We start from the raw sequence: 17,002 nt of genomic DNA, 5'->3' as shown, positions 1-17,002 counted from the left end.
AGGGGCGACAATAGAGATCTTGCTTAGGGTCAGAAAATGGTCAGAAACTGCCCTGATGCACAGTGTACAGTATGTGCAGAGCAACAGTAACAGACCTTATTATTAAAAATTTTTTTGGATACAATGTTATACAACTTTAAATTTTCATTGACATATCTTTTCTAGATTTGGCTGCCAATATTAGCTATATGTTAAAGCTGGATGCCAAGCGATATAACCATCGGGCATACTTCTTTGACAAAAATCATGTCATAAATGATGTTGTAAAGATTACATTGGAAGAGGTATGCCAAGACCATTCTTTTCTCATAGAGGTAAGTCATGTATCGCCTCCTTTTGTGACAGCAAACATTTCTCTTCCAGCCTTTTGAAATTTAAGTGCATTAAGAATGAAATGGAACCAGAGAATTTCTAGAGACCAAAATAGATGCACCAGAGACTTTAAAACATTTTTGTTTACCCTTCTTTTGTCCTTGGTCTGATTGATAAGTGTATCCCTAGAGCTACAGTAAAATTGAGGCATTTCCATTCTACTGTAAAAACATAGCAGAAAACAATGTTGCTTCATCAAAGTCATTCTAATTTTTTTTGGAATAATAATAATTCAGACTTGCAAGACTTAATACTTTTTTGTATAAAATATTTGTACAGATTTAGACATGACAGAATTGTAAAAAAAAAAAAAAAAAATTTGCTTTGATTCCCAAATGTAAAAATTAGTCATTTAAAATCTTGACTTTGTATTGTATTTTGTATTTATTTATTTTTTTGTGAAAGATTGCTATCCCTTCAGAGACTAATCATTGAAATGTGAATACAAAAACTCCTCCCATGTCATATGATTCACTTAGAGCAATGGTCATGAGATAAGCCAGTGCACTTGACTGTTCAACTACTTGAGCAAAAGGGTGCTGTCTGAAAGTCTCTATGAAATGGCTTGATAAAAGTAGTTTTCTTTCCTACTGAAAGGGCTCCTCCCTTTTAATTTTTTCAAATAGTCAATAGCCTTTAATTTATGTCACATGAACACTAATTTACTACTTGATATTGTTTGTCAGGCAGTATTAGGGGGAGGGAAATTCTTGCTTTAGAGAGCTTTTTTTTTTTTTTTTTTTTTTTTTTTTGTGGACCAAATTAGTGCAGTATATGCCAATGTGCTTTACAACAATATTTTTTTTGTGTACTTTATACCCAAAAGAGTGTAAATTTTAAAAGCATCTGCTAAAAGTGAATTGAGAAACAATGCTAGGCTAAACAACAACAACAAAAAAACAAACAAAAAAAAAAAACAATTGAAGTTGATCACCTTGTTTTGATCTGTGCAGGCTTGTCCATGGGATTTTCTGAACCCGTTGCTTAATGAATTAACATTCAATTTTGAGGGTCTGCCCTCCCAAAGTCTGGGGAACTTGCAGCCTATTCTCTTACCTTGGATAAAGAACACTACCATCCACAGTGTGAGAGATGCATATTTTAATGTATATTGTCATAAGAGACAATAACTCTTACATTTAACAATGACTCTTACTGGGGGCCTGGGTAGCTCAGTGGTAAAGATGCTGGCTACCACCCCTGGAGTTCACTAATTAGAATCCCAGGGCGTGCTGAGTGACTCCAGCCAGGTCTCCTAAGCAACCAAATTGGCCCGGTTGCTAGGGAGGGTAGAGTCACATGGGGTAACCTCCTCGTGGTTGCTATAATGCAGTTCATTCCCGGTGGGGCGCGTGGGGAGTTAAGCGCGGTTGCCGCGGTGGATGACGTGAAGCCTCTACACGCGCTATGTCTCCGTGGCAACGCGCTCAACAAGCCACATGATGAGATGCGCGGGTTGATGGTCTCAGACGTGGAGGCAACTGGGATTCGTCCTCCGCCACCTGGACTGAGGCGAATCACTACGCAACCACGTGGACTTAAAAAGCACATTGGGAATTGGGCATTCCAAATTGGGAAAAAAAACAAAAAAACAATGACTCTTACTGTTGTATACAAAGTTGTTTTTCTGCGCTATCCTTTAGATTTGATTGTGGCACCCCAGGGCAAGGAGAGGAATGAGTTGCAAAAGACCAGAGAGTAGTTTTAACAAAAAACAAAAAAATTATTCAGACTGAAACATGGGAGTGGGCAAAAGGCAGGGGGGTAAAATTTAAACTGAGGTTCTTCCTGAACCAGGATATCCACAGAGATTTAGATCCTCAGTGACTGACCAGCATCTGGGCCACCTTCAGGGAGAGACAAAGAGAGACAGGGTGTAAAATAAGAGTGAGCTGGATTCAAAAGTCTGTATACTCAGCTGCCGGTTTCAATAGATATCCAGCTCCCAGACACGGTCCTGTTTAGGCTTCTCACATGACCAGACCCCTCTCCGGAGTTCTTCTTCTTCTTCTTTCTTCTTTACTGTTTTATGGCAGTTGGCAAACCAGCAATTGGTGCATCCTCTCCGGAGTTCTTCTTCTTCTTTTGGCAAATTATGGCGGTTGGCAAACAAACGATAGATGCATTCCCGCCACCTACTGGGCTGGAGTGTGGACCATTGATGGAATGAAAAAAAAAATCTATTATCTTCTAAATCCTATTAAATAGTTCTACCTTTCTTAAGTATCTCATTGATGCATTATATATTTTATGATGATTCAAGCCATTATGCAGCAGTGTTTTAAGAGTAAGATTTCCTATCCCCATTTCTCTTATTTCTTCCAACAGAAATACTCTTTCATTTTCATATGCAGTACAATATATTAGTACATGCTCTACAGTTTCTGCTGATCCACATAATCTACAATTCCCAGACTCATGTTTGTTCATTCTATATAGAGAATAATTTAGAGCTGTGTGCCCAAGGTGAAGCCTGGTAATAAATGTGTTTTCTCGTCTACTACCAAAATTCCCTCTTTCACTTCCTACTTGATTTTGAATATGATAAAGATGTCTTCCTCTTCCCTCCTCATTGCAAAGTTCTTGCAATTTCCCTTTTATAGCTGTTCTGATTTTGGCCTTCTTTACTTAGTGGGATATTAATTTCTATATGTGATAATTTCAGCACCTGCATTGCTAAATGAACAACTTCATTTCCATCCACTCCCACGTGTACTGGAACCCACAGGAAACACATCTTAATTCCTAACTTATTTACTCTATACATACTTAAAAGAATTTCATATAAAATGTCTTGAGGATCTCCCGCTAATAAGGCTTGATAAAGCAGAGAATGAATCTGAGCATATCATCGCATTCCTTGGCCGAGTGTCCTCCATCCACCTGATAGCTAATAATATTGCTACCATCTCTGTTGAATAAACTCCTGCTTGGTCAGATACTCTTTTACCAATTTTAACTTGAAAATGTGGGACATATACAGCTGCTGAAGCTCAACCTGTTCAATATCTTTAGAACCATCAGTGAAAACTGTAAGCATTGAGTAATAATTCTGCTCTAGATACTGTTTAACCATTGCATCCTTTGCTCTATTTTTAGCATTAATAATTTCTTACAGATTAAGATCTACTAATGGTAAAGGGAATAGCCAAGGTGAAATAGGTGACACTACTGCTGTGGGGGCTCACTTCTACATGTATTATTCCACATGATTGGGCATCTTCTTCTGCAATCCATCCAAAACTTCTTAACATGGCCAACTCATATTCCCCATATTTTACCTCTCTGGAGTTATGCTGGGTGCAAGCTTTTATGGGGATCTCAATTAGCTCATCATTGGCTTCAGCTGTGGGTGGTGCCACGTTTGGAGGGTGAGCAGGTGGAAGTACTCTTGGTTAAAGATTTCTCCTAGGCGGGACCTCTCTCTTGGCTATGGGCTCCTCCTCCTAGCACTGGGGTGTCACATGAAAAGATATGTTAGTAATAGTAGTAGACCTACTGTGAAACATTTTATGGCATTTGTGTGACACACAATTATATGAGAATATCTGTACATATTTTTAAAATATGACCTTATATTGCAGTTAGATTATGAGATAAACTGTGGCTCAGACAACCTTTGTGTTGACAACCTCAGAGTGGACTTCAACTTTAGTGGGTAAGTTAATGTCTGCTGACAATTATAAAGTTTACCAATACAAAATATTTTTAGTAGTTCATGCATCAATGCCTTAAAGGAATAGTTCACCAAAAATGATAGTTCTCTCATCATTTACTCACCCTCATACCACTGTAGTCCAATTTGACCGGATGTCAAGATTTATAGTGAATAAGGACATCAAATTTTCACACACAAAAATGATTGTATCGCTTCAGAAGATGTGGATTAAACCACTGTAGTCATATGGATTGCTTTTATGTTGCCTTTATGTATGTCCTTTTTGGAGCTTTGAAGTTTTGGACCCCATTGTCTTAAATTATATAGACAATAACACATCATGCATCCTTCATAATATCTTTGTTTGTGATCTGGAAAAGAAAGAAAGTCATATGAATCTGAGACAGCATAAATGTGAGTAAATATTTAGAGAATTATCATAGATAAAATATCCAATGAGGGAGATGAAAATAAAAGAAGAAAAAAATGGAAATTGATGTGATGCTAAGATGGAATTTAACAACTTTTTTGTAAATTTTTTTTATTATTTTTTTTTATTCAGATCTACAAATATAAAGGTTGGGATCATGCTGGGGATTAATGTGACAGTTTTTATAGAGAACAGAGGAGAGAACTCATACAACACTGAATTCACCCTCAAATACCCCTTTGGACTTTCCTACAGGAGAGTTTTCTCTAGAGTGGTAAGACCAGGATATCAAATGGTCATGGCATGTTTATTTAAAGGGTATGAAAAGTGTAACAAATGGAAATGGAAATGTATATGGAAATATAAAATATCCACTTGACCAATAGAGTTGTAAAGATAGAGGAGAGAGTACTAGATACGTAGGTCCATTTTCTGAAGAAAATGGTTCTTGCTCATGCAAAACCCGCCACCACACTGCTGAGATGTTTTGGGGGGTTGCCATTGTGTTGCAATGCAGGTGCAAAGGTGTTCTGTGAGGTTGCTAGGGCATTGCTAGGTGGTTGCTTGGGTGTTTTGGGTGGTTTCTTACTAGCCCAAATAAAAAGAGCCCACCCCCATCTCTCTATGATATTCTGGTCTCCTTTATGATAAAGAAAAAAAAAAAAAACATAATATTTTCTGTTTGAGCAGGGCAGATTGAATTGCCGGTCTTTAGATGGTATGCAAGGAGTTTCAATGGGGGAAACAAACTGTCAGGTCAATAGCCCCCTATTTCCAGGCAGCACTTTTGTAAGTAAAAATTTGTTGAACAGACACACACAGATATCTAACACATACACTCAAACACACAAACACTCTCAAAATGTAAAATATTTTAAAGCATCTATTTTGTATTTGTGTTGTTTACAATTTTTCTTCACACCTCATTTTTCTAGGCTATGTTCGAGATTAATTATTTTATTAATAAAGAAAGTAATTTTGACCAAATGGTAACTTTTAGTGCATCTGTTACAAGGTATGGTATTAGATTTTACTATTATAGCTATTATAATTGTTCTATAGAATGTTTAATTACTGTAATGAGAATATAAATGAGCAAACTGTTTCAAATGTGTTAGAAATACATATAATTTATACTAGCACTAACCAACATTCTTTGACATTTTGCAGTGGCAATACTAATCACTCTGAAAACAGTGAATTATTGAAAGTGAAAAATATCAGTGTAAAAAATGCTATCTACATTACCTTGTTGAGGTCAGTGCTACTCTTCACTGTAGTATGATTAAATTTTGGATTTTGGAGTTTGGATTTCTGGCCATTTAATATTTAGCTTTTCTTCTATTTATATTTGAAACCTCGTCTGTTCTTTATTGGCTGTCATTAATGCAGGCACACAGACTCCAGCATCTACATCAATTTAACTAGAGGGAAGAACAGTCTTGAAAAACCAGTGAAACAGATATTTGAGGTGAAGAAATTTCTTTTGACATAGTACTCTGTGTCCTTTTTTTTTGTGTCAATACTGAAATAAAATCAGTTGTCAGTATCAATAAATCTTCCCTACCTTCTTTTTTCCACCCTAAGGTGAAAAATGAGTTTAGAGAACTGAATTTAACAGTTTCCATTAGAGTGCCTATAAAATTGGGAGCTGAAAACATCTGGACTGATAGAAACTTGCAGGTAAATTAGAAATCAAGGAAAATAAACATTTTAGTATTGATACTATTAGTATTGAGAACAAATGGAATCTTTAAAGGGGTCATATCATGGGCAATAAAATTTTCCTTAATCTGTTGGATTAAAAGAGCTTGATGTACACCAGAAGAACTATGAGATTGAAATAAAGGAATGACAACATCAAAACTTGATTCTTGTGAAGGATTAAAATATGATTGTTTTTGGCAAATATATATATATATATATATATATATATATATATATATATATATATATATATATATATATATATATACACACACACACTGGTGGCCAAAAGTTTGGAATAATGTACAGATTGTGCTCTTATGGAAAGAAATGTGTACTTTTATTCACCAAAGTGGTATTCAACTGATCACAAAGTATAGTCAGGACATTAATAATGTGAAAAATTACTATTACAATTTGAAAAAAATGTTCAGAACTTCTTAAACTACTTCAAAGAGTTCTCATCAAAAAATCCTCCACATGCAGCAATGACAGCTTTGCAGATCCTTGGCATTCTAGTTGTCAGTTTGTCCAGATACTCAGGTGACATTTCACCCCACACTTCCTGTAGCACTTGCCATAGATGTGGCTGTCTTGTCGGGCACTTCTCACTCACCTTACAGTCTAGCTGATCCCACAACAGCTCAGTGGGGTTATGATCCATAACAATCCTTTCCAGTATGTCTGTGTTTCTTTGCCCACTCTAACCTTTTCTTTTTGTTTTTCTGTTCCAAAAGTGGCTTTTTCTTTGCAATTCTTCCAATAAGGCCTGCACCCACGAGTCTTCTCTTTACTGTTGTACATGAAACTGGTGTTGAGCGTGTAGAATTCAATGAAGCTGTCAGTTGAGGGCATGTGAGGCGTCTATTTCTCAAATTAGAGACTCTGATGTACTTATCCTCTTGTTTAGTTGTACATCTGGCCTTCCACACCTCTTTCTGTCCTTGTTAGAGCCAGTTGTCCTTTGTCTCTGAAGACTGTAATGTACACCTTTGTATGAAATCTTCAATTTTTTGGCAGTTTCAAGCATTGTATAGCCTTCATTCCTCAAAACAATGATTGACAGACGAGTTTCTAGAGAAAGCTGTTTCTTTTTTGCCATTTTTGACCTAATATTGACCTTAAGACATGCCAGTCTATTGCATACTGTGGCAACTCAAAAAACAAACACAAAGAAGCTTCATTTAATGAACCAAATAGCTTTAAACTGTGTTTGATATAATGGCAAGTGATTTTCTAGTAACAAATTAACAATTTATCATGATTACTCAAGGATAAGGTGTTGGAGTGATGGCTGCTGGAAATGGGGCCTGTCTAGATTTGATCAAAAATGACTTTTGTCAAATAGTGATGGTGCTGTTTTTTACATCAGTAATGTCCTGACTATACATCGTGATCAGTTGAATGCCACTTTGGTGAATTAAAGTACCAATTTCCTTCCAAAACAGCAAAATCTCTACATTATTCCAAAATTTTGGCCGCCAGTGTATATATAAATCCTAAGGTAAAATAATTTCATAATAACAATGTTTTTTAAAATATCACTCCTTTAATGTTGTGTTACTTGGTTCAGTGTGTTTGAGATCCACCATTACAGTTAAGTGTAACTAAAATGTTTTGGTGTTGTAAAAGGTTTCAGACTGCCTGAGGGAAAGGGATGAGCAACCCAACAGCAAAGATTTTCTAAAACTACTCACAAAAAAACGTGTTATAGTGAGTTGCATTTTGTTTACATGCTATTCTAAATTTAAATTTTTAAGAAATTATTGGATAACACTTTACAATAAGGTTCTATTTGTTAACATTACTTATTGCATTTGGTATCAAGAACTAACAATAAAAAATGATATTTCATAGCATTTATTAATTTTGATGAATGTTATTTGTTCATTGTTCATGTTTATTCATTAAGCATTAACTAATGTTAATGTATACAACGTTTAATGTAAAAAAATGATTAGTTTATGTAGAAATCAACTTTAACAAAGAATAATAAATGCTGTAAAAGTATTATTCATTTTTAGTTCATGTTAACTGTTGTATTAACTGATGTTTACACAAATTCAACCTTACTGTAAAGTGTTACCAAATTATGTGACTTAAATTTAGATAACTAAATATGTAATACTATGATTAATAATTATTACTATAATTAATGACAATAATGTGGCTCCATATCTTTTTCCTGTTTATGTTTCAGAACTGCTCTGTGGCAGTGTGTGCAGTGTTCAAATGTGATCTGAATCTCATTAAAAATGAAAGGAAGTTCTATCATATCTCTGGCAATGTAACCTCTAGGTGGATTGAGCAGGTAGTTAAAATGACAGAGCTGGAAATATTAGATATTATATTTCTGCCATTGTAATATTCACCCTTATCTTCATTCTAATAGTCAGTTGTTATTTTTTCTTAGACTGGGGTTAGATCAGCTTCTTTTCAGCTGATCAGTACAGCGTCTCTCGATTTTGATCAGAACAAATATATTTACTTCTCTGATTCACATTATTCACCAATTTGCAAGGTAATGCATATGCATTCACTGAAGCCATATTTTCAAGTCAGAATTTCCTAACTGTTACTTTTATAACCAGAGATAAGTGCAGATGTTTATATAACATTTTCAGCAGAATGCTTCTTTCTATGCTTCAAAAGGATGAAATGTTTATTTTGACCTTTTTGGTTTCAAAGGTAAATAGTCAGGTAGAGGTCTATGAGGAACCCAGTCACATCAAGGAGTTCGCTGGAGGAGTAAGTGGAGGACTGTTGCTCATCTGTCTCATCACAGCTGTCCTCCTTAAGGTTCAATACATCAGCCTTTTAATAATTCTTAACACTATATGGCCAAAAGTATGTGGACAACTGAACAATTATTTAAAAACCAAAGGGATTAATTGCACTCTTCATTGCTAAAACATCTTCCACTCTTCTGGCAAGGCTTTCCACTTGATGTTGAAATATAGCTGCATGGATTTGCTCTCATTCAGACACAAGAGCATCAGTGAGGTCAGATACTGATGTTAGGTGCTGGACTCTGGCTTGGTCCAGTTCATCCCAAATGTGTTCAGTGGGGTTCAGGTTCGGGCTATGTGCAGGCCAGTTCTTCCACACCATACTCAGTACATAATATGGAACTTGCTTTGTGCACAGGGGCATTGTTATGCTGGAATAGGAAAGCCCCCCTCCCCAAACTGTTACTACAAATTTGGAAGCACACAATTCTTTAGAATCCCACTGTACACTGCAGCACTAAGATTTAACTTCAGTGGAATTAATGAAACATCTAAACATGTTAATTAAAAGGGGGTGTCCACAAACTTTTGGAAAAATAGTGTAGAACAAATTGTACAACTTTCATAATGTCTCTTCTATTATAGGCTGGGTTTTTCAAAAGAAAGTCCATGCAGCAGATGGAAAGTGCAACACAAGAAGCTGATGAGCTTGATCTAAATGAAAATTAATGTTAAATTGATAAATAACTTTTTCTTCTACTGTTGTTCTAGCATAAAAATTGTGTAATATGTTAATTCATGCTGTATATTAAGACTGTTCATAGATGAAAATTATTAACTGTGTTTTTTTCTTTTTTGTTCTTGTGTTGATTGGTTAATTGTTTTAAACCTAACTGCCTACCTACATTTTACTCAGTCTTATCATTGACTGGTCTAACCCTCTACACATACTCATTTAGTTTCAATCAACAAAAAACCAACCACAATACCCACAAATAAAGAATGATTATGGGATTTTCGGTTCTTGTGGTTGAATGGACACACCCAAACCCCTTACTTGTGAACCCCTAACCCGAGACCTTAATCAAATTAATCGCACATACCAATATTTGCTGAGAAATACCCCCAAATGAGGATAATTCAAAGACATTACATTACTGTGTCAGACAAAAGTAAGCACTGCGATAGCATTGATAGCGCACACACAGAAATGTGTGATTATTCAGCCTGATCTCATTAATATACAAAGCTATTTGTATGTTAATACTTGTAACATTAAACATACATGTTTTTACAATTGAATAGACACTAAAACGTACATATGGACATTTGAAAGCATCTAAAACGTAAAAAATGTTACGTATTTACAGCTTTAGAAATGTAAAATATTGACAAATCCATTACAACTATATTTGAATACACAAATCGATTATAAATACATTTATTGAGAGGCTGCCCTTGCCCCGCTAAGGGAAGTTGGCGTCCGCATCCTCACTGGCTAATCCTAGCTCACTCTCAAGAGTTGCTGTGCGTACACAGGGACCTCGTGCTCTGGCACCTCAGCCAACTGGGGCTTCGGGTCAACTGGGAAAAGAGCAAGCTCTCCCCGGTTCAGAGCATCTCTTTTCTCGGTCTGGAGTTGGACTCAGTCTCGATGACAGCGCGTCTCACGAACGAGCGTGCAAAGTCGGTGCTGAACTGTCTGAAGGTGTTCAGATGGAGAGCAGCGGTTCAACTGAAACTTTTTCAAAAGCTCCTGGGGCATATGGCATCCACAGCGGCGGCCACACCGCTTGGGTTGATGCATATGAGACAGCTTCAGCACTGGCTTCAGACTCGAGTCCCGAGATGGGCATGGCTCCGTGGGACACATCGCGTGGCCATCACACCAATCTGTCGCTGCCTCTTCAGCCCGTGGACTGACCTTGCATTTCTACGGGCAGGGGTTCCCCTAGAGTAGGTCTCCAGGCGTGTTGTGGTTACAACAGATGCCTCCAAGATGGGCTGGGGCACCGTATGCAATGGGCACACAGCCACCGGCTCCTGGACTGGCCCGTGGCTGCGTTGGCACATCAACTGCCTAGAGTTGTTGGCAGTACTGCTCGCCCTGCGGAGGTTTCGGCCATTGATCCAGGGCAAGCACATGTTAGTCCGGACGGACAACACAGCATCGGTAGCATACATCAACCGCCAAGGCAGTCTACGCTCCCATTGCATGTCAAAACTTGCCCGCCGTCTCCTCCTCTGGAGTCAGCAGCGCCTCAAGCCGCTACGAGCCACTCACATCCCGGGCGACCTCAACACTGCAGCGGACACGCTGTCACGTCAGGTTGCCCTCAGGGGAGAGTGGAGACTCCACCCTCAGGTGGTCCAGCTGATTTGGAGTCGATTTGGTCAAGCACATGTAGACCTGTTTGCTTCCCGGGAATCCTCCCACTGCCCGCTCTGGTATGCCCTGACCGAGGCACCGCTTGGTATAGATGCGCTGGCACATAGCTGGCCCCCTGGACTATGCAAATATGCGTTTCCCCCAGTGAGCCTACTTGCAGAGACCCTGTGCAAGGTCAGGGAGGACGAGGAGCAGGTCATCCTAGTAGCACCCTATTGGCCCACCCAGACGTGGTTCTCGGATCTCACACTCCTTGCGACAGCCCCCCCTGGCGAATTCCCCTGAGGAAGGACCTTCTTTATCAGGGACGGGGCACCATCTGGCACCCACGACCAGACCTCTGGAATCACCATGTCTTGCCCCTGGACGGGACCTGCGGTGGTAGACACGATCACTCAGACTAGGGCTCCCTCTATGAGGCGCCTTTATGCCTTGAAGTGGTGTCTGTTCGCTAATTGGTGTTCTTCCCGACGTGAAGACCCCCAGAGATGTGCAGTCGGATCAGTGCTTTCCTTCCTGCAGGAGAGGCTGGAGGGGCGGCTGTCCCCCTCCCACCCTGAAGGTGTAGGATGCTGCTATTTCGGCGCATCACGATGCAGTAGATGGTAAGTATTTGGGCTTGATCATTAAATTCCTGAGAGGTGCTAGGAGGTTGAATCCCTCCAAACCGCGCCTCGTCCCCTCATGGGGCTTCTCCGTAGTCCTTCGGGGTCTACAGGGAGCTCCCTTTGAGCCTTTGGAGTCAGCTGAGCTTTAAGGCACTCTCTTTGAAGACTGCCCTCCTGACTGCGCTCACTTCTATCAAAAGGGTAGGAGAACTGCAGGCGTTCTCTGTCAGCGAATCGTGCCTGGAGTTTGGTCTGGGTTACTCTCACGTGATCCTGAGACCCCGACCGGGCTACGTACCAAGGTTCCCACGACTCCTTTTAGGGATCAGGTGGTGAACCTGCAAGCGCTGCCCCAGGAGGAGGCAGACCCAGCCTTGGCGTTGCTGTATCTGGTGCGAGCTTTAGGCATCTATTTGGATCACATGCAGAGCCTTAGAAGCTCCAAGCAGCTCTTTGTTTGCTTTGGTGGACAGCGGAAAGGAAGTGCTGTCTCCAAACAGAGGATCACCCACTGGGTCATCGACGCCATCACGATGGCATATCAGGCTCCAGACGTGACACCCCCTGCGGGGTTACGAGCCCACTCCACCAGGAGTGTGGCGGCCTCCTGGGCCCTGGCCAGTGGCGCCTCTTTGGCAGACAGCTACAGAGCAGCGGGCTGGGCAACACCAAACACCTTTGCAAGGTTCTACAATCTCCGGGTTGAACCGGTCTTGTCCCGTGTATTGGTAGGCACAAGCAGGTAAGTTCCAGGACAACTGGCCCAGTGTACCGCTTGCGCATAGCGCCTTTCCCCTCTCTTGAGATGAAGACGTGCACTCTTGACTCCCAGTCGTGTTCACAGACTGTGATCCCTGGATGACTTTCTTCCTTAGCCCTCTGGCAGCTGAGTTTGCGGAGAAACTCGCTGACCGGCCCAGTACGTGCGCTGTGCCTCCCCCTTTGGGTAGGACCTACCATGGGACCTCTCAACATGACATACTTCCGACAAGACTCGGTAAGACAATGTGACGTATCCCACTCAAAATACCCCCCCCCTTTTTGGGCGGGGTGTGGTCTCCGCAGTGTCTTCCCCTTGGGAGGGACACCCCCCGACGCAGACACTTATGGCTCCCAGTCAGTTAACAAATTTCACTCTTTTTTGGGAGAAAAGAGAGGGAAAAGAGGCCTCGGCTGGGCTAGCCTGTCCCTATAGTTGGGCAGTTGACTTGTTCCTGATGGACGTTCGACACTCATAAGAGCGTTGGGGGAGGTTACGTGACGGCCTGGTGCGCTGGCTACGAGGCACACAGCAGTCTGCCCGTCACACACCGTCAGTTCACACAACACAGTTCAGCTAGTTGTGCCATTTTGTATAGGGACCCCTAGTGTCACTACATCGACACAACGTCGAGTGAGTGACAGATAGGGAATGTCCTGGTTACTTTCGTAACCTCCGTTCCCTGATGGAGGGAACGAGACGTTGTGTCCCTCTTGCCTGGTCTCGGCTCCTCAGCACAAAACCTGAATGAGTGGTTACATACCAGCTCCTTTTATACCCGTTTGTGTCCGGGGGAGTGGCATGCAAATTCCACTCGCCAATTCTCATTGGCCTTTTTAAAAAAAAGCAGAGGTGTTTGGGGCTCCCAAGAGTGACCCCTAGTGTCACTACATCGACACAACGTCTCGTTCCCTTCATCAGGGAACGGAGGTTATGAAAGTAATCAGGACGTTCTCATGAGATCACGTTGGATTATTGCATGTCGATTTATATTTCAGTTCTGTCCATTTAGAAAGAAAATATGTGAAGTGAATAATAGTAATGTAGCTGTCACTCCACACAAGAGAACATTTATAAAACTTTTCAGCACTAAGGAATAGTCGCAGTATACATAATCACTATCTATTTCCTATCTGTCTATCATTTCTGAATGTGACTGCAATTACGCACAGTTCTGTTTGAAACTGTCATACTTAGATAAAGAAACTCTTTCCACCACAGTTTCTAGAACAACAGGATTAGGTTTTTGTATAGATTAAAACTTTTAAACTATTAAAATTCCTCATTCAGTACGACAAGTGCTTTTCATTAACAAACAGACGTTGAAGAATGAATAAAATCCCAGAATAGCTCTCTTTAAGAGTCTCTATTGTCATTGTAAGGTTATACCCATTAGAGAGCCCCCCCAGCATCTATTTGATTTGACTATTCAGAGAGTTGATTAACTGCTAGATTTAAATAAATTAAATAAATATACAAAAATAATGTCTTGTGACTTTCCATTTATGCATATTGAGCTAATTTTGCTGAAACCTCATGCCTGTTTCATACGTATTCATTTCCTCTGTCAACTTTGTTCCTCTTTAGTTAGATGTTACCACCCCCCTCTATGCACCACAGAACTACTCTTCACTATCACACATTAGCTTGATGACTGTCTCACCCCATGCATTCTCTACATCTTTTAACAAGTAATGATGGACCAGAATTTTTTGTGTATCAGCTTGTGTATCTTGTGCGGTAAGAGCAATTTATTTTTATTTTTTTCAGTCATCTATTTTTTTAATTACTTATTTATTTTCCACAAAACAATGCTACCTCATTAATGTGATACATGGAGAGTAATTAAAAAAAAAAAAAAAAAAGTATAGCATTGTAGGAATTAAGTAAAGTTTTATTCAACAATGCATTGTTCATGGTATGACATATCAGACACATCAAACTTTTCAACAAAAATTTTCTATAACTAAAAACCATACACCTTTTTAAAATTAGGATTGGGTTTTAAATAGATAAGTGACAAAAATGATATATCATAAATATATTAATATATTAGTGTTAAATTAAATAGTTTCTTAAAGCAAATTTATTTTTACATCATTGTACTTTGAGAAAAGAAAAACCCATGTACCAGTGAGAGGGTATGAAAATGGTGATTTTAAATGCGTGTCGAATATTTTACGCTTGGAGCAAAAATGATATTTATAAAGAGTGTGGTTCTTAGATTAAAAGACTAAACATGCCCAAAAGAGTACAGTGCATCCAGAAAGTATTCACAGTGCTTCACATTTTCCACATTTTGTTATGTTACAGCCTTATTCCAAAATGGATTAAATTCATTATTTTCCTCAAAATTCTACAAACAATACTGCATAATGACAACATGAAAGCAGTTTGTTTGAAATCTTTGCAAATTTATTAAAAATAAAAAACGAATAAAGAAAATCACATGTACATAAGTATTCATAGCCTTTGCCATGACACTCAAAATTGAGCTCAGGTGCATCCTGTTTCCACTGATCATCCTTGAATGTTTCTACAACTTGATTGGAGTCCATCTGTGGTAAATTCAGTTGGTTGGACATGATTTGGAAAGGCACACACCCATCTATATAAGGTCCCACAGTTAACAGTGCATGTCAGAGCACAAACCAAGCCATGAAGTCCAAGGAATTGTCTGAAAACCTCCGAGACAGGATTGTATCGAGGCACAGATCTGGGGAAGGGTACAGAAAAATTTCTGCAGCATTGAAGGTCACAATGAGCACAGTGGCCTCCATCATCCATAAATGGAAGAAGTTTGGAACCACCAGGACTCTTCCTAGAGCTGACTGCCTGGCCAAACTGAGCGATCGGGGGAGAAGGGCCTTAGTCAGGGAAGTGACCAAGAACCCGATGGTCACTCTGACAGAGCTCCAGCATTTCTCTGTGGAGAGAGGAGAACCTTCCAGAAGAACAACCATATCTGCAGCACTCCACCAATCAGGCCTGTATGGTAGAGTGGCCAGATGGAAGCCACTCCTCAGTAAAAGGCACATGACAGCCCGCCTGGAGTTTGCCAAAAGGCACCTGAAGGACTCTCAGACCATGAGAAACAAAGAATGAACTCTTTGGCCTGAATGGCAAGCGTCATGCCTGGAGGAAACCAGGCACCGCTCATCACCTGGCCAATACCATACCTACAATGAAGCATGGTGGTGGCAGCATCATGCTGTGGGGATATTTTTCAGTGGCAGGAACTGGGAGACTAGTCAGGCTCGAGGGAAAGATGAATGCAGCAATGTACAGAGACATCCTTGATGAAAACCTGCTCCAGAGTGCTCTGGACCTCAGACTGGGGCGAAGGTTCATCTTCCAACAGGACAACGACCCTAAGCACACAGCCAGGATAACAAAAGAGTGGCTACAGGACAAATCTGTGAATGTCCTTGAGTGGCCCAGCCAGAGACAAGACTTGAACCTGATTGAACATCTCTGGAGAGATCTGAAAATGGCTGTGCACCGATGCTCCCCATCCAACCTGATGGAGCTTGAGAGGTCCTGCAAAGAAGAATGGGAGAAACTGCACAAAAATAGGTGTGCCAAGATTGTAGCATCATACTCAAAAAGACTTGAGGCTGTAATTGGTGCCAAAGGTGCTTCAACAAAGTATTGAGCAAAGGCTGTGAATACTTATGTACATGTGATTTAAAAAAAAAAAAAAAAAAATATTGTTTTATTTTTATAAATTTACAAAGATTTCAAACAAACTTCTTTCACGTTGTCATTATGGGGTATTGTTTGTAGAGTTTTGAGGAAAATAATACATTTAATCCATTTTGGAATAAGGCTGTAACATAACAAAATGTGGAAAAAGTGAAGCGCTGTGAATACTTTCCGGATGCACTGTATGACCAATGCCTTCCATGACAGTTTTTTTTTTTTTTTTTTATGGGTAAAAAAAAAAAAAAAAAAAAATCTGTCCTTACAAGGCAAGAATAAAATGCTTGCAATAAGTGTGAACTTCTAAATCTCTCTCTCCCTCTCTCTCTCTCTCTCTCTCTCTCTCTCTCTCTCTCTCTCTATCTTAAATGTCCTTTCTGCAAACACAGGGAAACAATTTTCCACTGTTTTTTATATTGTGATAGTCTTGGGGTTTTATTTTTAAAAGTGGTATTTGTTGAGTTTAAGGTTGTTTTATCTATGGTTATAAATATATATATGTATATAAAAATAAATAAAATAAAAAGAAAGGGGCAGCTACTGAATATCATTGTTGGTCAACCAAAGATGGCAATATTTTTACAAGAACAACAACAAAAAAAAAAAGTAGAAGGGCAAAATGGACAAGATGTAGATTGAGTTTTCAA

General features: G+C 39.6%; 1 protein-coding gene across 5 annotated transcripts in view; it reads left to right on the top strand.

Annotated features, from left to right (window-relative positions):
* LOC127422782 (integrin alpha-X-like) overlaps positions 1-17,002 on the top strand; it is a 95,209-nt gene that overhangs the window by 25,650 nt on the left and 52,557 nt on the right. For 2 of the 5 annotated variants that reach the window (XM_051666544.1, XM_051666541.1), the window contains 14 exons: positions 166-314; positions 1,326-1,457; positions 3,957-4,030; positions 4,593-4,734; positions 5,151-5,249; positions 5,396-5,475; positions 5,631-5,717; positions 5,853-5,931; positions 6,048-6,143; positions 7,800-7,880; positions 8,368-8,478; positions 8,581-8,688; positions 8,856-8,966; positions 14,241-14,393. In XM_051666544.1, the coding sequence (XP_051522504.1) occupies positions 166-314; positions 1,326-1,457; positions 3,957-4,030; positions 4,593-4,734; positions 5,151-5,249; positions 5,396-5,475; positions 5,631-5,717; positions 5,853-5,931; positions 6,048-6,143; positions 7,800-7,880; positions 8,368-8,478; positions 8,581-8,688; positions 8,856-8,966; positions 14,241-14,348 (1,457 nt within the window). In that variant the 3' untranslated portion in view covers positions 14,349-14,393. Of the gene's footprint in view, positions 1-165; positions 315-1,325; positions 1,458-3,956; positions 4,031-4,592; positions 4,735-5,150; positions 5,250-5,395; positions 5,476-5,630; positions 5,718-5,852; positions 5,932-6,047; positions 6,144-7,799; positions 7,881-8,367; positions 8,479-8,580; positions 8,689-8,855; positions 8,967-9,541; positions 9,731-14,240; positions 14,394-17,002 lie in introns of those variants that run through there. The other 3 variants (XM_051666542.1, XM_051666546.1, XM_051666543.1) reach the window with 2 other exon arrangements.

The sequence above is a fragment of the Myxocyprinus asiaticus genome, chromosome 32 (genome assembly GCF_019703515.2).
Source record: "Myxocyprinus asiaticus isolate MX2 ecotype Aquarium Trade chromosome 32, UBuf_Myxa_2, whole genome shotgun sequence".
NCBI classification, from domain to species: Eukaryota; Metazoa; Chordata; class Actinopteri; order Cypriniformes; family Catostomidae; genus Myxocyprinus; species Myxocyprinus asiaticus.
The sequence above is the reverse complement of the archived record's forward strand: the minus strand, read 5'-3'. Positions and strand labels throughout refer to the sequence as shown.